The sequence below is a fragment of the Magallana gigas genome, chromosome 2, assembly GCF_963853765.1.
Source record: "Magallana gigas chromosome 2, xbMagGiga1.1, whole genome shotgun sequence".
In the NCBI taxonomy this organism is placed as follows: domain Eukaryota; kingdom Metazoa; phylum Mollusca; class Bivalvia; order Ostreida; family Ostreidae; genus Magallana; species Magallana gigas.
Genome location: NC_088854.1, coordinates 15,548,657 through 15,571,649, shown reverse-complemented (window position 1 = coordinate 15,571,649; position 22,993 = coordinate 15,548,657). Strand labels below are relative to the sequence as shown.

The 22,993-nt window shown below is 32.9% G+C and overlaps 1 protein-coding gene across 3 annotated transcripts; it reads right to left on the bottom strand.

Annotated features, from left to right (window-relative positions):
* Positions 1–262: 262 nt before the first annotated feature.
* LOC105334364 (ABC transporter G family member 20) lies at positions 263–19,551 on the bottom strand. Of its 3 annotated transcripts, none has more exons than XM_011437791.4 (20): positions 19,427–19,551; positions 17,418–17,563; positions 16,830–16,989; positions 15,302–15,456; positions 14,506–14,613; positions 13,966–14,065; positions 13,661–13,735; positions 13,244–13,315; positions 12,903–13,002; positions 11,299–11,413; positions 10,220–10,382; positions 9,748–9,851; positions 9,069–9,142; positions 5,216–5,331; positions 4,953–5,023; positions 4,461–4,653; positions 4,029–4,101; positions 3,386–3,472; positions 2,440–2,544; positions 263–2,256 (listed from the first exon to the last, which is right to left on the bottom strand). In XM_011437791.4, exons 2-20 carry the CDS (start codon positions 17,525–17,527, stop codon positions 2,150–2,152), a joined length of 2,088 nt encoding a protein of 695 aa, XP_011436093.3. In that variant the 5' UTR covers positions 17,528–17,563; positions 19,427–19,551; the 3' UTR covers positions 263–2,149. The 3 variants fall into 3 exon arrangements, 2 of the variants coding, with proteins under 2 accessions (XP_011436093.3, XP_011436092.3); XM_011437790.4 differs by having other exon boundaries at positions 19,366–19,471; XR_010710807.1 differs by lacking the exons at positions 263–2,256; positions 4,029–4,101 and having other exon boundaries at positions 2,509–2,544; positions 19,366–19,471.
* Positions 19,552–22,993: the final 3,442 nt, after the last annotated feature.

The following is a 22,993-nucleotide window of genomic DNA, read 5'->3' as shown; positions in this document are numbered from 1 at the left end:
GAGGACTTATGCTCACAAATAAACTAGATCGGCTGATAGGTAAAAAGAAAAACCATACCTCTTGCAAATCTGTGGCGTGGAATATAGTTACTGATTTATCAGGAATTAATATTTTGTATTTTCTTTTGGATAAGATTAATCCTAATAAAAATCAGTTTCAGCAAATGAATGCCATATTGGCTTTCATAAGCCAAAACATTTTGCAATTTTCAGTTGGTTTTTTTTTCCCTTACCTTCATGGTTTGTTATAAAATAAAGCAGAATGTTTTGCTCCATTTATTTCTATTGCTAATTGCATGAGTTTCAAATAAATTAATTTAACAAATATTGACAAGTTTGCACATATTAAAATGAAAAAAATTATGATACATTTTAGTACAGAAAAAACAAGAGATCTGTGAGCCAATGCTCACTAGTAATACCCCTGTTCTGATGTGAATATTCTAAATAAGCAAACGAAGTCATCATTTAACAGGAAGTTGACTAAATAGATCCCACCAAATAGCATGCCTAAATAAAGAGTGTTACAATTTCAAACATCTGCGATGAATAGTTGCTGAGAAAATTTTGATAAAAAGTCTGAATATTTAGGCTGAAAAAAAAAGTTGTCATTTTACAAAAATTTGATATCCAATTGGTACAAAAATGGATCCCATCATATGCTATGCTTAACAAAGAGTGTGTTAAAGTTTCAAATATGTGCAATAAATACATGTAGTTGCTTTGACAGAATTTTGTTTAAAATTTTAGGCTAAAAGTAAACAAATTCGTCATTTAACAGGAAATTGACCTCTGACTGGAACAAAAATGGCATGCCTAAACAAAAAGTGTGTTAAATTTCGAGCACCTGTGATCAAAAGTTGCTGAGAAAAATGCGACAGAAATTTTAGATGTGAACAGAAAGACAGACAGACGGACAAGGGTAAAACAATTTACCTCCCTCTTCTTTGGAGCAGGGGTTTAAAAAATATCAAAAATATTAATCAACTGACATAAAAAAAATGTTAAATTCACAAAGGTGAGCAAAAAATAAAGTAATACATATCAATTTGTTAATATCACATTTTTATCACATGATTCTGATTACCAGTAACTGGTATGCAAATAATTTTGCATTTTACAATTTACATGAAATACATGTATTAAACAGCATATGGTATATTATCATGGATGCAAGTTGTATATTCAAACCACTTTAAAAATAAAATTTTAAAGATATCAATTTTTTTCATGTATACTCAAAATTCAAAATAAATTTTGGACCATTTATCATAATACATACTAATATTTCAGTACATGTATTAACAGAATCCATCATACTTAAACTTTGATAGTACAGATGTTTACGTACCTGCTGGTACTATAAATTATCAACAAAGTTTCCCGAGATGGCCCATTTCATGAACCAAATCAATTAAGATGTGTGCAGCAAAAAAAAAACTTAATAATTAAAGCACTGTCTTAATTTTGAAAACAACCCATTTGTTTTCAATTTTTTAATTAATACTGAACGTTGATATACATGCCATCAACTGGTCAAGCAACTATGAAACTTAGTATGCAAAACTTGTATTGTATAAGCTACATCTCTTTTCACAATGGATTGTCAATCACTTTCATCAAGCATCTTTTCACAACAAGCAAACAATAAAAAATATACAAAAAACATGAAAGACTTCTTAAAACAAAAGTGTACAAGAGACCAGAGGTGAAATAAAAAAAAAAAGCCCACTTCTCTAAGCCTTTAATGTAACACAGGTGATAGGAAAGACAACAACTAGGAATGTTAGTAACAGGCATGGAAAAACAAGCCCTACCTGGATACATATTCTTAAAACTTTATAAAAAATAAATTACTAGGTGGTGAACAGTCCATCTTGATAATTCTTGATTGTTGTCAATAAATATACTGGTGAATTGGTGATAACCGTTACCAAGTTGGTGCTAGAAAGTGTGCTAGCCCAATTAGGGCTAGAAATTGCTACCATCTCACTGGATGGGAGCCCAGTCATTCTTTGTTACAAACAAACTGGTCACAAATTTAGGGTTCCTGGAAGTTGATGAGAGATGGTCAAATGATCAATGTGGATTGGTCAATTTAATGGAAATTAAATTGTTCTTTTGTTTTCATTCAATGTCTAATGCTGGTCTAACTCTTGATTTTAAGAATGATTCCAGCCAGTGCCAAAAGACCGAAACTCCAAGCTGTGTTGACTAGGTAACCCCTCCAAACTGGCATGTCCAGCAATGTCCAACCTGAAACAAAAATCAGCTGTAGGGTTATATATATTGTATGAAGGAGAGCAAAACTACAGGTATAAAAAAAAAAGAGAAAAGATAAAGAATCCAATATATTTAGATTTTATGTTTATTAACTGTACTGGCTTGTCATAGATGTATAATTAAAGATGTTAAAAAATAGGGAAACAAAAAACATACCTCTACTAAGGACACATCTCATGGCTTCTGCAGCATACGTCTGAGGCAGACATATACTTACATATCGTAACCACTCTGGTATAGCCTCAAGGGGCCATATTATGCCTACAAAACACAAAAAATCTTACTCTTTTAAAAGGCAACAAGAAAAAAGGAAACTTTTAGAAGACATTTTATGAAATTAAGGAATCGCAATTACGGTAATTTTTTTAATCTAATTATCCAGTAAAATTTCCAAATACATTTTAAATAATTTTAAATACATAGGTGTACATGGATGATTGTCATCAAATATTTTCAGAGGCTAGCTTATCTTTGTCAGATAAGAAGAAATTTTACACAGACCCAAGGATTACACCATACAACTCACCACAGAGTATTAGCATAGGGTACTCAGACCCAGGGTAAACCATACAAGTCATTACTGAGTATAAGCATAGGGTACACAGACTAATGGGTAAACCATACAACTCATTACTGAGTATAAGCATAGGGTACACAGACTAATGGGTAAACCATACAACTCATTACTGAGTAGGAGCATAGGGTACACAGACTAATGGGTAAACCATACAACTCATTACTGAGTAGGAGCATAGGGTACTCATACCCAGGGTAAAACATACAACTCACCACTGAGTATGAGCATAGGGTATACAGACCCAGGGTAAACCATACAACTCACCACTGAGTATGAGCATAGGGTACACAGACTAATGGGTAAACCATACAACTCACCACTGAGTATGAGCATAGGGTACTCAGACCCAGGGTAAACCATACAACTCATTACTGAGTATGAGCATAGGGTACTCAGACCCAGGGTAAACCATACAACTCATTACTGAATATGAGCATAGGGTACTCAGACCCAGGGTAAACCATACAACTCACCACTGAGTATGAGCATAGGGTACTCAGTCCCAGGGTAAACCATACAACTCACCACTGAGTATGAGCATAGGGTACACAGACCCAAGGGCTAGCTGGATAGCTGAGCTCTCTTCCTCGCAGACAGCTGAGAATATCACACCTACAACAATAAAATATGACTAATGTCAAGGTCATATAAAGCTTTGAGTAGACTGACAGACTAAATCACTTTTATTTTTTATTAAGTCATACTTGCATATAGTGAACATGCAGTGATACACTGTACATTAAATGTTTTGTGTCTATCAAACTACATAGCAACCCAATTTCAAATGCTGATATACATGTATGTCTTAACTTCAGGTGGTATGGAACATCTGTTGATATTGAATTAAATTACATTATAATCAAAATACTTTAACTTGTTTAGAATTTTCAAATTTTACAATATTTATTCAAAGAAATATGTTTAAAAAATTTTTGGAAAGGTAAAAAATTTTTAATTCCCTGCAGGGTTCAAACCCATTACTCATAGATTCGTAGTGACCCTTCTAACCCACTGTGCTAGGCTGCTAGATAACAATTTTTGGAAAGAAACTATTTATAAAATTATACATGATTTTATTGTTTATTTCAATAAATAATAAGTCACAACATGGAAGTGTTCCATACCACCTTTAAAGATATTATGATATTCAAGTCAAAGGCTAACAAACCTAAAGTCATTCCACAGAATCCTTGACCCAGCACCAGTAAAATTACCCAGATCAGGGGGCCCTTGTAAGGCACCTTGAGAGAAAAGGTGTATGGGAAAGCATAATTATCAGCAAACCAGTGTGAAACACAATATTCATAATAAATATGTTCAAAGGGTCCACTATATGTGAGAATATGAATATGAAGCTTAAATACACAGAAGGAAATAGGTTTCAAGAAATTCCAAAAGATTTCAAGCAAAACATATACCGGTACTGTCAGTGAAATATGCTACAAGTATAGCTTATGTCATTATGAACTTTAAATGTAAGCAGAAAAACATGCCCTTTTTTATCATAATACAAAAGATAGGCAATATTCATAGACAATATTTGTGAGATACATTTTGACATTCCAAGAGGCAAGAGATGCAGCACAAAATGGACACTCACCTCAAAGACTGCCAGAGCAAATACCATGACCAGGGTCACCTGTACAATCAGGACAAACAGCTGGGTGAAGACGTGGGCCAGGAGAATCTCGAAGGCAGAGACGCCCGCGGTCAGGCTCCGATCCAGGAGACCTTCCTTCTTCTCTATCACAAACGATAAAGTCGTTAGACCCGTCGCCATGAAAAACGTGATGCTGGAAAAATAGACAAAACTCTATATTGCTTGAAAAATAGACAAGACATAATTTATACTGCTCACAAAATAGACAAAACTTCATATTCACTGAAAACAGATAAAACATTCATATCGATGGAATTTATAGACAAAACATCACATCGCTGGAAAAACAGACCAAACTTTTTTATCATATATAAATTTTCATTGCTCTTTATGTACTGAAAAAATGAAACCATAATGAATTCTCAAATTACTTTTACCATTGAATCAATAATTTTGGAAGTCAAGATTGAAAGTTTTACAGGTATATATTACCTGAGTATTATTCCAGGTGCTATAAAATTCCTGAAATTAGGATCCTTGCTGCCATATATAGGGTCATTCACCTGCAATGGGAATAAAAAATAGAATTACAAAGACTGTTCATCAAGTGAATACCGGTATCCAAAATATCAGTTTCAAGGCAAGCTATAGTCTGTGGAAGCTGTTGAGATTGTTTTTGGGCTCCAGTAATAGTCATCAGATTGTGGTTTGATTTCATTATTAAATTAATTAGGTCATCAATAAGATTTACTGACCTTTATTGGCAGCTGCCCTAGATTTGGGTTGAGGTTAAAAGTTTTCAGTAATATTTCTGAAAATGCTTGGAATGAACTAGTTATGGTTTCTTGGAGCTGTAAGGTAATCTGCTGATCTGTAATTAAAGATTTTTTTAAAAGGAATATATCGCTTTTAAACATTGCACCTTATTAAAATTTTAAACTCTTATTTGGACAAAAATAAAAAAAAAATATAACAAAGGACTTCATGCAGCATTTCTGGCCCCCAAAATTGAAGTTCTTAAAAGAGATTTAAAAATAAGGTTAAAGATTAGTTGAATCATATTGAAAATAAGTACATAAAAGATTATTACTTATTTTGATAAATAATGTTTTGGAGCAATTAAAATATGGCTGCATGTTTTACAACAGTTTTCCGACTTGGAAAATCAAGCACATGCTTGCCCACATATCATTTTTTAACTATGATGTTTATAATTCTATGAACAAAAACACAATTATGCAAAATTTGTACTTGAGCATATCTGCACTTTATACTTCTAAATGAAAAAATAAGAAGGAAAATTTACAATAATTTCATTTGTTTGCATAGATATCCTAAGTATGATGTTTTATGAATACTTGATTTTGATATGGTATTTAAAAACAAGTGAAAACCTGTCAAACCCTTTTTTTTCTAAGAACAGTATTCATAATCCATTTTTCAACCCTGAATTGATAAAAACTACCATATAGAGAAATGAAACACCCTATATGCAATATTCTGCAAAAAAGTAACTAAAGTTCAACAGGTACCATTTTTTTCATAAATTATCAAAAATCAAAATCCAAGTAATATGCACATCTCTAATATAAATGTATGTACAATTGATTTGCAAAACATCAACCTCCTACCAGCATCTTATAAACTGTAGTAGGAATTATCTGTATCATAGGGGTACCCTTTGACAAGCCGCCTGGGAGCACATGACTCAGTGGTTATAGGCCATAGGCGACCTTTCAGTAACTGAAAGGTCGCTGGTTCAAACCCCACTGTAGTCACTTAATGTTGTGTGTTGTGCACTTAGACAACGCACTTTATCTACATTGTCTCAGTCCACCCAGCTAAAATTGGGTACCGGCTATTACTGGGAGTAAGCCTGTGAAAGACTGGTGTCCCATCCAGGGGGAGTCAATGACTCTCAACCGCTTAGCACCATGTAAACCGGGAATAAGCACTGGTCTTATGTGCCTAATGGCACAGAAAAGGATTTTACTTTGGAAGTCACCTGACCGCCTGCCATTTTCACTATTTCATTAACAGGATTTTCCAAAGGAAATAAAGTTTCTTAAAAATGTATACTCTTCTAGTAACAGTTAATAAGAAAATATAAAATGGCCTGCAGATATTTTAAATCTTTGTTTTTAAGATACAATGCAAGGTTCTGGAAATATTTTTCAGGTAAACAGATGTGAGCAATACCAGTATAAGTAAGATTTTTCACTATAAATTTGGTATATTAATCAAATCCAGTGACATTATTTGCAATTTCAACATAATCAAAATAAAAAAAAAAGCATTACAGTAATCAAACACAACATCCTATAAAATCTAAAAGTAGTAAGAAAAATAGCACAGTATTTTGGTTTTTACAAAAGATCTTTTAAAAATTTGGCACAATGCAATTATCAGCCCAATACATTTTGTGACAATACTTTTAGACCAATCCTTGTATGGTGGGATAGGAGTAGAGCTGTTAATTGGCCAGTGAATCAAAGTTATGAAACAGAAGACACTGTCTAACAAACAAGTACCAACTATTAAAGGTTGTTTTAGATGACAAATAAGAGCATGACTCATAAGGAATACATGTACATGTGTATTACATAATCTGAAAGTCTGAACAACTGTTTATTAGTGACATTTTATATCATCACTGTACACATCAAATAATTCATATAATACGTAGATACACCCAAGCAAATGTTTGTTAGCAAAGCAAAAAATTTAAAAATTAAAATACAAACAGTGTTGAAAATAGAACCATTTTAACAAGACCTTGGACTTTCGGTTGGACGTAGCTATCTATTTCTTGCGTCAAAACAAGTTAAAAATATACACCGATTGTGTAGTCTTAGCTCAAAAGCCAGACAAATCTTGTTGATTTCAAAGAGCCATGGCCTAGTGGCCAGCAATGAAATAGACAGGCCATAGACGTCACATTGCTGTTTGACACAACTACCCAAAGTCCAAGCTCTTGTTGAAATGGTTCTATCTGGTTCATTAGTCTCATGAATTTTATGTAATTTGTAAAAAGGGTTTACCTAATAGTCACAACTTCTTACTGGTTAAGTCTGAAGAGTGTTTGCTTTGTGTAGGAAGGAGTAAACATGTAGTAGGATCTAAACCCTGTTAACCAAAAGCCCATGGACTATAGTTGTCATTTAATTGAAATATCGACAAAAGTATAGGGTTATTTCAGTATGTAGATGCCCCCTTCCTTTTTTTTAACCATATGCACACATTCTATTTCAAGATCAAAGCAGAGATCACTAAAAACCTTTTTGCAAATACAGTATTCCCATATCCCAATTCAGGGGATACGGAAATTATTTATGAACAATGGAGTGATACCGTTTGCAATAGGTCACCTCTCTTACTTAGGAAAGTCTGGTTAATTAAAGAGGTACTGACTCTTTCTTGCCACAAGTTCAGAACTGGAGTTGAACATTGTAAGTTTTCAAGGAGATACGAAATGATGATTGGCATCCTAGGTGACATAAGCTGTTAACTTAATTAAGAAGTTTCACTCATGTAGCAATGCAAGACTTACGGTAATTTCAAAGACATAGCTCTGTTAATATTATTTGAAATCTTACACCTTTACTGGTCACTCACTACAAGCTAGACTTGAGAATTTTGAAATATCCTTATTAATTAGGTAACCATATCATCAAGGATTTTGATAGTACATATGTACTAAAGTTCCTCTTATATATATTTAAATCTACCAAGTATGATTCCCTCTATTTCTTACAAAAATTGATAATTCATAGCTCTGTAGAAACTAACATGACTGAAATCTACACATCCTGTTTATCGTTGGTCAAGACCTTCATCAATCTAAGAAAAATCACAGACTGCACAAAATAATCATCATGATATCAGACCCCCATAGGAGACAATCTGGATGTTTCTTTTATCTACTGTACTGATGTACATTAACAATAGTTTAGTTAATTTTACTTACTTTTGACGATCAATATATTAATTTGTTAAAAGAAAGATGTATCAGTAAATATAAACAATCAAGAGCCTAATTCTTTGATGATTCATGTGGGTTATGTAGGTACCGATTTTTGCAGGAAAAAAAAATGTCTGCAATGTTGCCACCCTCACATCTTGCATGAATCACCAAAGAAAGCATTTTATTGTTTAAATATTTCATAACAAGTATTGATAAATGTCATTATATTTGACTTACACATTAATTAACACTCAGAAATAAAGTTTAATATTGTACCACACCTGTATGTCAGATGGTGAAGACAAAACTTGAAAACTAATCATTAAATGCTACTAAATGCAATACAGGAACATTTGTGCTGACTCAAAAAAACTTTCCATGAAAATGGCAAGTCATTTGATCTATTTTTTCCCTATCTATCTGGTTGAATTACACAAAACTTTATATACAGCTTGCATTAAGGAATACTGATTATGGAACATGTATTATGGAATTGATTTTTGATCTTGTGTTTAACAACAACTTTTAGCTACTAATAATTCAATGTTACAATATTACAAATACATGTACCAATCCTGGTTGGCCAAACCTTCACATTACAGAGCCTAGTTCTTTAAATCAAATTAACACCAATTTCCACTTACTTGTTGTGTCTAGGTACAGCTGTACTGAGCTTCCGTCTAATGTCTGGTTATCTACACCAGATATATTGGTAAACCTATCAAGTTAAACAACATTTAATTCATGTTAGTATATTTACATCCACCAAGTATGATTCCCTCTATTTCTTACTGAAATTGATAGTAATATAGATCTGTAGAAATGAACTGTCAGTGACAGAACTAAAATCTACAAGCCTAATTTACCGATTGGTCGAGACGTTCATCAACCAAATAAAAATCACTGACGGCACGAAATAAACATGATGATGTCAGACTCAAATTCCCATAGAAGACGATTGAGCTGTTTCTTTTATTTAATGTACTGTTGTACATTAAAAATGAATTAGATTATTTTACTACTTTTCAATATCAATTTATTAAATTGTTATAAGAAAGATGTTAATATAAACAATAAAATGCTTTCTTTGATAATTCATGTGGGTTATGAAGGCCAAAAAAATTTATGGTACTTAACCGGCTAATGCGGGCTATATACTTTTTTCTGCAATGTTGCCAGCTTCATATCCCGCATGAATCACCAAAGAAAGCATTTCATTGTTTTAATGATCCAGATTAACCATACCACTCAAGGATTTCAATTTCACAACAATATAATTATGATAATTTACATTCCAGTATCCATTAGTATTTCTGTACATACCTTTGAAACAAGTCTTGAGTGAAATTCTGCCCTATTCCAATCACTCCCCAGGTTTCTCCATGTCTCACCGAGTCTAACGCAGCATTCATGTCTTTGTATATAACCTTAATCAAAAGAGAAGATTAACTTTATTTAGTACAGAATAGAAAGAAGTAAGTTTTGCACAAATGTTGTCTTGTAGCAAAAAAATTGAACTATTATTTGATGAACAGTATAGCTTGGGCCTAGGGTACATGTTACAGCTTTACAGTGGTACTTGGCTTCCTCATTGAAAAAAAATAATCAAACAGGGGCCACTGGAGTTATAATTATTTATTATTTATAATAAGACATTTCAATTACATGCATTATCTATTTCTGGGACACAAAACATAGATGGATACACCATTAATTTCAATGAAGTTTTGTATAAAAATAATTTGTTTTTCTCAAAATGCAGATTCCTCATCTGGTTTAGATATTTATTGTATACCTTATCAATTGTTTCATTGTCCAGCTCTCTGATAAACAGCTGGCCTAAGCCTTGGGTCTCATTGTTCACTATGGCCATCTTTAACCCGTATGGAGCATTGCCAATGCAGACACAAAATAGAATGATTTGTATTGATGGCAGAATAAACTGGAACAGAAGAAACCTAATAAAAAAAGAAATTCATCCATTGTAATTCTTTTCTTTTCAATCAAGAAATATTCATCTTACCAAGGGCAATTCAAATCACCATAATGGCTACCTGGTTATAAATTTAAATATGATGTTTGACCTGTCACATATTGTAGCTAGTGATATAGATGAGTGAAACAAATATCAAAATGATTGATATACTGTGGATTCCTTATTTTACGCGGGTACTTAATAACGCGATCCTGTCATTTTGTATAAAATCGCTGGAATATAGAAGCGCAAAGGCATAACTTTTATCCTTATTTCTAACAGTATCTCTTAGAAAATAAAAACAAGATTTTTAAATCCGCAAGGGGTGCTTCTTGCAATTTTTTGCAGATATCAATTCTTCACATTTTTAATTAGGAATCTACAGTTCTGTTTACCAAAAAAAATGTTTGTCCCCTATTTAATTTTACTTTTGTCTAAATTACCTTTATTGTCAATAGGCAGATTTACAAGCAAGATGATTTACATGTCAAATAAGATACCAGTATTTGTAAGCACAATTTAAAACAGGGCCAAATGCAAAAATAATCCTTTCTGCAGCATTAGTCATTCTAAATTTTATTTAGATTTGTGTCATTCAGAATAAATTCAGTTTACAAAATCAAACTGTAATGTTTTACTCATTTGTATATTATCACTGAAAAGATATAAATTAAATGTCTATAGAAAAAATGATAAATTCATTTATTTATGGTTATGGAAATGGATATACATGTATATTTGCATGTGTGCATACACACACCATCAAACCCACACTCAATATCTGACACAGACTTGTGCACAACTTAAAAATTTTAACCTTTAAAAATCCCACTTAAATGTTATGTAATACGTAATTCATGTAACGAAAATATGATTTTGCTATGGATATCAAATCTCACCCAATATTCCTCTTCATAAATGTGATATTCTTAAGGAATTGAGCAAATATGTTTCTTGGAGACGGTAATCCAAACAGACAATGGCATTTCTGTGGGGGTGTCTGCACAAAAGCATCTGTAAAACAAGGAACATGTTTTTCTGTTCTAATCTTTATTTTTTACATCATTCATTATCTAATACAGTTAATCACAATTGGAGTTCATAAATACATTCCAGCAAAATTTCTCATATAAGACTAATTATTATAAGAGTCATTAAAGCAGAAACGCAAAAAAGAAATTAAAGAAAGTACATGTCAGTACAACCTAAAGTGCGTTACGCAATTTGTATGCACACAAGGCTGTAGTTATGTGACTATTTTTTTCCAAAAATAATGATTCAATGCTTAAACAGCTGTTCATCTATGTCGCCACTAAAATGGATTAATTCTCGCAAATTTGCAAACCAACTAAAATATTGTCACCTTCCTTTATGTTTTGTCTTTGAAATTACAGAGCGCAGGTCTGTTTGCTCAAGGACGATTTTTAAACATGTTTTTGTTCATATGATTATACACGTCATAGTTTAAAATAGTACTTGAGCAAGCATGCACTTGATGTTTACCAGTCGAAAAAAAAAGGTCGAAAACACCCACATTGTGCTTCAAAAGATTACCTGGTAATTTCTCAAAATAAGACAATTTTTATGCCATTACATTTTTACACTATGAAGTTACTGGGGTAATGACTTTTTACATACTTATATTATCAATATGATTTCCACTATCTTCAAACTTATTTTCAAAGCTCTCTAAAATTTTAATTTTGAAGGAGAGAAATGCATAATAGCGCATATACTGGTAATCCTTGGGGTTTTTCCCTTTCTAGATTAATGTTTCACATTTGCTATGTACACTAAAACACGCTTATAATAAAGTGCCAGGGACAGGCAGTTTTACTTCGTTATAAGCCTAATTTGTTATATCCTTCAAGTTTACAACATGTAATAAAGTCACGGGGGAAAGAAATCGCTTTGCTGTAAGCATCAATTCATTATTAGCGTGTTCACTATAACTATGTTTTACTGTATATCTTTTTTAACCATTTTGGAAATAATATGACTTTAAAACACTGCTGTGATGTCCTTCCTTTGTTCCAACAGTTGAAAATTTTACCTGTGGCAGTCCCATAATAATGAGCTTCTTAATATCAGACCGTTACCAGTGGTTACAGTACTGTTATCCTTCAAAATTGGACTTTCCAAGGTAAAACAACAATGAAATTCAATGGTAGTATTTTAGGTACAATATACAGTAAAACATGCTTATAATGAAGTCCCAGGGACGGACAATTTTACTTCTTATAAACATAATTCATTATATCCGTCAAGTTTACAACATGAAATAAAGTCACAGGGAATGAAAATCACTTTGCTGTAAGTGCCAATTCATTATAAGCGTGTTCACTATAACTGTGTTTTACTGTGTACGTGCCTCAAACACTTCAGTATGAAAAAATATCAGACAATTTTTTATCCTGACGGGCCTCGAAACTCTTTGATTTTTTTTCTTACAGAACTGTTTTTGGCATACATCCATTACAGATATGTTGATACTTCTAAGTACCTATATCCTCCCAATCTTGCTGCAACAATGGAGTTGTCTCCCCTGCTGGATCATGTGCAGAGTTCACCATCTTCATGGTAGGTTTCTTTGGTCTTTGATTCTGAAAACAAGAATGATGCAATTCCATTCATTTCTGTTGATGCAGATCCAAGATACATTCATTGGTAATTGATGAATATCTTTGAAAGGTTTGATATTTAAACGCATTCATGATGAAAGCCAATTTTGGCCCTCATAAATCAATGGGTTTTTTAAGCGTTCTTAAGTAATATATAGCTAACAGTAATCTACTACATGTAGCTGTGTGTGTATGAGGAAAAAATTTAAAAAGAATGCTTTACCTCACCCTTGGGATCAAGATTGTAAGTGTTTTGATCTGCATGGCATAATTTCAGGAATATAGTTTCCAAACTCTAAAATATTGAAACAAAAAAATTATTTTGAAAATGATTATGTTTGGAATTATTTACATTACAATGACTTAATTATTTCAGCATTTTGCACAGAGTTTCTACACTCTGTAAATCAACTTTAATTCCTGTGCAAGAAAATTTTTCAAGATTTGCGAGAGATTCGTCATCTCAAATATACCTCGCCACAAAAAAATTCTTGTATGTGGTTGTCATAACCAAAACGGGTGTGAATATGGCTGGTTGGGAAAATTAGTTGTCACAACCAGATTATCTTATGTAAATCGTGGAATAAAGTCATCATGAATGAAAACTTTGGTTTACAGTATTAAGTAAACAAACACTTACATCCTCTTTATACAGATTCATCAAATTATTTGGTGCATCTTCTGCTAAAAGTCTTCCATTTCTCATTAAGCCAACCTTGTATATGGACAAGAACAAAAGCTAATTTTGATTTGATATACATGTATTATTCCAAATTTTTTAATGATAATTCTTCCTTCCTTATATTTGGTATCATAGTTAAATCGCCTCTCAATCAAGAAAACACTGTTTTATGTACATTCAAGCAGTATACGCATTTGACCAAAAATCATTAAAAAATTAAAGTAAGCATAATAAAAGGCCTCACTACCTTATCACCTCTTTACCTTATCAGCTTGTCTAGCTTCCTCAATGTAATGTGTGGTTATGATGATAGCTGTTCTGGAATTCAGTTGTCTAGTGATTCGAAGTAAATGTTCCCATATTCTGCAAATATCATATTGAAGTTTAATTAGCACATTTCTATACAATACAATGCAATAAGGCCTACCATATAACACATTTACAAACATCAAACAATATATATTTTTTTTTTAAATTGGCATGCACTGCAGAAATTTTTTTTAGATTTACACTTAAATATAAAGCATACAGCATATGGGGAGAGGGGGAGTCACAATTTGCAAAGGATATCTGTAAATCAGAAAGATGAATTTAATTTTTATTAAAGGCTATCCCTATGTAAAATAAGATTTTCATTTTCGGGAAAGATTTCTAATAAAATCGGGGGGAGATATATTAGAGGATGGAACTCCATCTCCTTGAAAAAATTTTAATTCCTAGATATGCACCCTTTTCAGTCATTGAACACTGAGATGGATTATTATATAGCACCTCTCTCTCTCTCTCTCTCTGCGTTGACTCACCTCTCTCTCAGAATGGGATCCACCCCGACTGTAGGCTCATCCAATATCAGTAACTCGGGTTCCTGTAGTAAAGCTACTGCTAAGGACACTCGCCTCTTCTGACCTCCACTGACATAAGAGTTACACATACATCATGGAAATGCAGCAGAATCATGAGAATTAGCTCTCAATCCAATACTGACATCTTAATTGCATTTGACAGTATCAAAAGTATTTTTGGAGAGGTTTTGGGATTACTTGGGTTTGTAACAATTTTTGTCCACTACTCATAAATGTATATCTTGAGAAAATATAAAATGCCCTTGCTGAGAACTTATATTTTAACAAATTCTAAATTTAATTTCAATATATTTTATTACTTTCAATCTGAGTTTCTGAAAATTCCTTTATTATATTTCCTTGGTTTTCTGACAGTATCTGGTTAAATATAGATTCAGTTAGGGAATATATTCATTAACAAATATTTGTTCCATCAATAACAAATAAGAACCATCCAATATGTATTTATACTGCGGTCTTCACTAGCCAAGGTTTACAGATCTTTGTTAACAGGGGATATAATTATATTATAAACCTTTAACCAAAATGAATCCTAATATACAGACTGAAACATTTTATTCATCCTGAACGACTTTAAATAAAGACAGAATTTGCATATATGAAAAAAATAGGTAATTTCATCTCTATTCACAAATGCAGCATAAACCAGTACTGACCTACTTGTGACCGACCTAAACTGCTCAGTTTAACTAAAATGTAATTTTCTAAATAAAATCCAGCAAGCTTTGGGGTTTACCTTAAATTTTCCACTAGCCTGTCAGCTTCAGGAAGTGTTAAGAACTGTAGGAGGAATTCCATTCTGCTCTTTCTTTTACTTCTTGACATTCTGTGAATCCTCCCAAAGTAAGATAAAGTTTCTTCTATGGTCATCTTGTTGAACAATGCAATTTCCTTTTTAAAAAAAATACAAAATGAGGTTGATAGATTTGAAAAAAAATATGTTGTTCTTTTTACCAAAATGTTATAAATGAAATGATATTGAAAGAGTTTTTGTCATAATTATTTAAGTTTAATAAATGCTCAGGTCCAATTTATCTGCTACATTAATCATTTTCATAAACGTGAGTTATAAAACTCTCTCTCTCTCTCTCTCTCTCTCTCTCTCTCTCTCTCTCTCTCTCTCTATCTCTCTCTCTCTCTCTCTCTCTCGTGAGTGCCTGTCTGTATTTGAAGTTGTCAAGAGGCAACAGTCTGTCTCTAAAATGAGCCCTTTAACTGGGTCATGAAGAGAATTAAAATAATAGCCTAGACATTGGCCAACATTGCATAAATTACTGTGTCAATGTTTAAATATGCAAGTAGGTTAAGGACATCTGAAAAGGAAGAGATTGGGAAATCGATTTGACATCAAAATACAAACAGCAGTGGCAGATAAACTTACACATTTACTCCATAATTTATGCATAATCATGTAGAAATTGACTAAACAACATGTGTTGAAACATTGACATTAATATGAAGATCCGTGTTTTGCCATAACATTGAAAAAGAAGACTGAAAGACCAGCATGATTGTTGTACAGCAAGGTTACTCCAGAAATATAAGCATTACATGTATCATACTCATTTAATGATTATAAAAAAAGAAAACAAAGAGAGATGAGGATGAGTTTGTAAATGATTGGTGGAAATCAGTAGTAAATTATAAGAGTTAAATTTTGAATGAATGCGAGATTTTTATTCTGCTAATTGTTCAAAATGTGTGACATTATTTGTAAAAAATTGAAATCTATCTATTATCAGCATTGTGTCATACACTTTGTGTGTACTTTGTGTGTACACAAGTCTAATGTGTTCTATATATACAGAAGTAGGGAGATTGATAAATTTTAGGTCAGCAGTAGCTAGACAAATTTTGTTTACAAGTAATTTGCAAAAGCAAATCCTGAACAAATTAAGTGATAACACTATATGTGTCAATCAGGGTCAGGAATGTTTGTATGTTTTACAAAGTACTTGACTAACAACATAACGTAAAAGAATAAATACACTATTTTTCATAATGACCCTACTTCACAATGAACAATAAATATATAAATATATATATATATGTTTTAAATTAAGTTTTGGTGGGTTTTTCAAGAATGTGCTTTCATTTAAAAACAAGGATGGGATATAAGCTATAATAAAAACATTTTTATGAAAGTCTTATTAAGCATTGCTATATAAAAGAGTCCTTTAACCCAGACAAGTGCCTGAATCAGATTTGTTTTAAGCTCCTCAGGAGCCTGTAGTACAAATGATTAACCCTATCAAGAAAATTACTTGAGGCATATATCCCACTAAACTTCCTGGAACCTCATGTCCCCTAGCTCCTGGTCTGTTGCCAAGGACAATTATATTTCCAGAATCTACTTGTAATCTTCCAACAATGCATCTCAGCAATGTTGTTTTTCCACATCCACTAGGCCCCAGAAGTCCATATCTAAAATACACCAATAAAAGTTTATGAATATATTTAATGTTTAGATGATTACAAAAACATTTCAAAAGGAAACACTTAATTTTGTTAATATTTGTATACTGTATACAGAGTTATTTTCACTCCATGTTTTTTTTTCACTCTTCTACACTTGGAAACAGTTTCGCCCCATCTTGAATTCACCCAGACACAGTTGTGGGATAAGAACTATTTCATAGTAACACAGTAAATATAAAATTTGTTTTGAATTAGCCCAGTCTAAAATTTGCCCACTGAAAACGATGGCAAAAGGGACAAAAATAAAATGGGGATAAATACCGGTATACATATACGTGTATCCCTTTAAACAAAAGTAGAACTCTGATTTCCTTCTCCAATAAGGACTTATTCATGAAAATTATATTGATATGTTTGACAACACTGTATCTTACATTGTTCCTCTTGTCACTGTCATATCAAGGTCCTTTAGGACCTCTAGCTTTGTTTTGCCCTTCCCATAGCTTTTGTAGAGGTGCCTTGTCAAAACTGCTACCTCACTCATTTCAGCAACTCAAATGTAAGTCAATTAATGATTCGTCTGAAAATAAATAAAACTGCAAGTTCAAGTCTTATCCAGGATAATACAAAGAAAGTAGTGGTAGACTTGTTGAGCAAGGTTAATTTTTATACATTTCAAGGCTTAACAGTGAAATCTGAGCCATGACTTAATTTATGAGTCCCAGTAATTGATAACAAGACCTGCTGCCAAAGGTAACCGGCCAAAGCAAAAAGCAACGGGAGAGAACTGGTGGGAGGGACTTGTGTGACTTACTTTTTCCAATGGGGGGGGGGGGGGGGGGAGGTAGGGTTGAATCCCAAATCCCAAAGCAAGTTTTCAAAATGTATAAACAAAATTTAGCACTACTAGAAAACTTCAGGCAAATGAATTGGAATTAATATAAAAAAACCCATGTAAAAACATCATTTCAAAATTGCAGAGCCGTGAAAATGAAGTTCATGACATTATAGACGGTGATTGGTGACTAACAGTTCGTGAAGTTGCAGAAAAATGTTTTAAAGTTTTAAAGACTTCGGTACATGACATTTTATTTCCAGATTTAAATATGAGTCAAGTCTGTGCACGATGGGTTCCAAGACTTTTGACTAGTAAAAATTTGGAAAATAGAGTAGAATTATCAAGACAGTTTGTTAAAAAATTTGACAGAGGCAGCACAAGTTTTTTTGGACAGGATTGTTACAACTGATGAAAGTTGGTTCCACTACTATGCTCCAAAAACAAAACAACAGTCCAGCCAATGGAAAAATATGCACTTTCCTCCACCAAAAAAAGGGATTGTGCGCATCTTTGATGACTGGGTAAAGTAACACATTTCTTTCGAGAAAAGTTTACTTTATTTAGTGTTGACGTTGGGTAATGTCATAAATTTTTTATCTGATGCTGTGGGTTTAATTCAGGATCATTTTGCATTTAATAAAATTATCTCTATTTATGCTTCTATTATGATAAAAATTCGCATATTGATAAAATTAAACACGAATTTAACAAAAATAATAGTTTAATAAATTTTATTCATGTCAGTAAGTTTTTATCAAGGTTGTCCATGAACTTTACAGACAAACCTCATATAGATAATAAACTATACATAATAAACTTTCAAATTGTGGTTCAAAATGGCAATCCAAACTCTTCGCCATTTTGAATCTCATGCCCAAAGAGTTTTTTCCTGATCTGATAAAAATCCCAACATTTTGAATTTAGAAACATCTATAGTAATATTGTGTACAAGATAAATGAAATATGATTTTTTTTCTGCAGCTTCTTTTAAATTTGGAATTATTTGGAGCTTTGTCAATTCAACATCATATTGAAGACTAAATGTGCCACCTTTAGCGTAATGAATAAAAATACAGGCGGATCCAACTGTGCACATTTCAGATAACAATTTTAATGGAAATGTTTTATAGGCTATGCCCTCCATATGGTCAAACTGTAAAACAGTATATTTTTATACAACATTTGTGGGTAACTCTTAAATCTGAAAAATTATTCACTCCACTGCATAACGAAAGGTGGTAGGCCAATAACCATGGTCTATACAGCTCGATTTACAACTCATCAATGAAGAGAAATATTTTATGTATAATGTAAAATATAATTCATATGATGAGCTCTGAAACTCTATACTTGCCAAACATCAATTTAAGTCAAACTGAAAACAGCGATAACGACATAATGAGGAAAAATTAGTACGACTGTATATATGATATATGCCATGTAAAATAAACGAAGTATACTTTCTACGGAAAAAATCAAACTGGATCGACGAGTGAATTGGTAATATCAGACAATCTACTTTAGACTATTTATTTTTGTCGTACCTATTTTCATGTAACTGTCAGAATATTGCGAAACGATACTTTGTGTTTACGTTTTCCATACCATAGTTTCTTCTTCACGCCCAGTGCAACCGGAAGTGGAATCCGGTATGTAAATTAAGAAAAGAGAAGCAGGGACGTTTTCTTTCCGTAAAAGGGATGCACTCAATACACAGTTCGGTAGCTCCCGGTCTGATTTTTCACACCTGGAGCTAAAGTCAGACCTACAGCTATGATATTTACTGGTTTAGATAAGAAGTAATATGATGTTTCGCAATATATTTTAACTATCAGTCTCTAGACTTGGTGATTTGTTAACATCAGGCAAGTATTTGGGGGGGGGGGGGGGGGGGGGGGGTATGAAAAACCTATCTAAACATGCTCAAACAAAACAAAATTCAACTTGAAATAAATGATAACAGTAGAAAGACCCTCACCTCACATCAAACCTCTAAAACATAATCCATGACCGAGGGAGGGGGAGGGGGGAGGGGTAGTTGCTCGATCTAATTAAAATTAGACCTCTACGATACGCTATAACTTGTTTAGCGTATCGTAGAGGAGCGGAATTACAAGTCTAATTTTAATTAGATTGGGTAGTTGCTTCAATTTGATCTTTTTATTAAGAAGATGGGGGAACAAGATAGCGCAAATGCCCATTTGGTTTTGTCGAAAAAAACAATTTCAAATTAATTTTTTTCCAACCAAATATACTATATGATGTTATATTACAAGTTTACAAAAGCACGATTTCTAACTATATTCAGTTTTGAATATTTTAACAAACGATAAGAAAAAAATGAATTCTAAAATTTAGGTGGTATCGAACCCACAACCTAAAAACCCTAGCTCTACAATGTTACCTAATGTCTGGTGCTCTAACCACTGAGCCACTTCAGTCACAACAATCTTCAGTGTTAAATGCTAAATGCAACTTCAAACACGAATTTACGGACTTGTAGTATTTCTCTAAAAAGTTCAATTGTTGGGATACAAAATGACATTTTTAAAGTATAGTGGGTCATCTCTCCACGTTTTTGTTGATTGAAATCGGTTTGATTTCCTTTAAACCTCATATAGACTATGACAAAAATATGGAGCCCAGACCCACTCTATAAAAGAAAAGGCATTGAAGTTCTAAAAATGACACTATTTGGAGGTTTTGACACGCATACGTCAATTTATATCAATCTACTCTAAATATTTAAAATATTTAAAGGTTATAAATCGATGTTATGGTAAATATACATTGTTTTTAATAATTGAAAAAGAAATTAAGAGATTTGTTCATATTTTGATTTTATAGTATCTTATCTATCCTCATATGGGCAGTTTGCACGCCTTATTCACCCATCTTCTTTTGTATTTAATGTCTTCAAACCAATCTAACCCCTGCAGTATATATAATGACTTTTATAATAATAATCATGCATTGTAAAAATTATTTCTACCATGAGTTTTTGGGCATTAACAGATTTCAATGCAAATAAGGTTAATTATCTAAAATTGAGGAACGTCTCGTGGGTCCTTGAATACACAGAACTAAAAGATTTGAAAGGGTGATACCATCAGCCGTGTAATTTGCATTAACTTTGCACCATACAACCTCGCATAAAATTATGCAGCCCATTGCAGCACGTGCTATTCTTACCGTAGCGCGAGTATCTTCCTCTAAGGTCGTTGACTTGTACTAAGACAGGAGCAGTTGTGTAGGTGCGGGGAAAATTGGCGATTACCATGGGTGTTGTTTTCTCAACATTGAAATTGCCCGTTTTAATCTGCTATAGGTACATTCGACCAATGACATTTATTTTTATGATGTATGTACACGAGAGTATCATTTCTCAACATTGAAACTGCCGGTTTTAATCTGCTATAGGTACCTTCAACCTTGGCATTTATTTTTTATGATGTATGTACACGAGATTATCAGTTTCAGATAGAGAAAAAAGTTTCCATAGATATATTATATTTCACTCGAAGATGCAAATATCTTTCAATCTATTCAACAGTATAACATATATATAATGAAATATATGAAATTCAATTTCAGATTGGGAAAGTTAGCTTGCAACGAATTAGATAATAACACGCCAATAACTCTGCATAGATAATTGTGTTTTCAAGAAAAACGGCAATATGTAATATAAAGCATCGCATGCCCTGATATAGAGTGTTTGGATAGGGGTCCAAAAAGTTTATACATGTAGTAGTGAAATAACCAAAAATAGGCCTCGGACCCCCCCCCCCCCCCCCCGGCAAACACCACCCTCGGGAAAAATTTCTGGATTCGCGTATGCATTGCCCTTGGTGATCAAACTGTAATATTGTTTTTAATTTGTAAGTAAAGACGTAAATTTATGTGTATTATCCTCCATCCAGGCAGAGATGATAGTGCGTAGTAAACTGCGAGCGAGGTGGTCTACACATTTTGCCCCATTTAAATGTGTACTTTTCCAGAACAAGGGGCACCTGCCGTGTTTATATGCGGTTAGGAAGTTATCATTTCTTCCAATGACGTTTCACTAATTAAAAATGCAATTTTTGACAAGAAAAAAAATAGCTTGTGTAGTCTTAAATTGTATGATGTATGGGGAAAGAACCTGAACGTGTGCTAATTTTTTTGTTAATTTACTACGCTCATTTAATTAACTCTGTATCCAGACCCTCCTCTGTCTTTCACACATTCTTACCTGTTTTCTCTCATAAAATTGACGATCGTTCAACAGCATATTAAAGGCCTTGTGTTTATGAGGAATGAAACACCTACAGAAACAGCTGACTTGGCATTAATTCATTTGTACCCGCAGCGCTATCGATAAAATCACATTCTGTAGTTTTAGAAATGACCCACACCTGGTAACAAAGGCACAGGGTAACTAACACCAATTAACAAATTTAACATCGGAGAAAATTGAAGGACGAAAATGCAAATGTTACAATTGACAAAATTAGAGACGTGAGTTTTTCCACACATGTATGTTTTTTTTGACGTAGCACATCTTATATTTTGTTCATTTTGTTTAATTTCCTTATGTGAAAGCTCTCAGGTATTATGTACCATACGACGGTTTAACGTAGTCAACAAGAAGTAAGTGCGTCACTAAATGAAACACCATTACAAGGGGGCAGTTGCATATTGACATCAAATTATTTATTTAATACAATACAGTGGTAAAGCATATTAATTTATTTAAGCATTATAAGAGCGCTTCGTATTACTCATTATTTCCATCAAAACAGCTTTTTGTTAAGAAATTCATTATTGACCGATTTTTCCTCCTGATAAACAATCTAGTCATTGTGGACTTAGTGGTCAGGTTAGCTTGGCCCTTTTCACTAGATGACCTTTTTGGCATGATCTCAATGCTTACAATGACAAGTGTTTGTTTATTTTGATTTGTCAATATTTTGCTTCCACTTCAAGAAATATTCTTTTGGTAATCATAGCGTAACCAAAAAAAAAAAAGAAAAGAAATTCAAAACATTCTGTGTACCAAGACATGTTTATGCAATGGGCTGAACATTTTGAAAAAGAGAATTAAGGCGGGCGGTGATCAAAACCTCCCAGCACGGATCACCGAAGGTTCTTTAGATTACATTTGTATTTTTTCTTATGGTAAAATAAAAT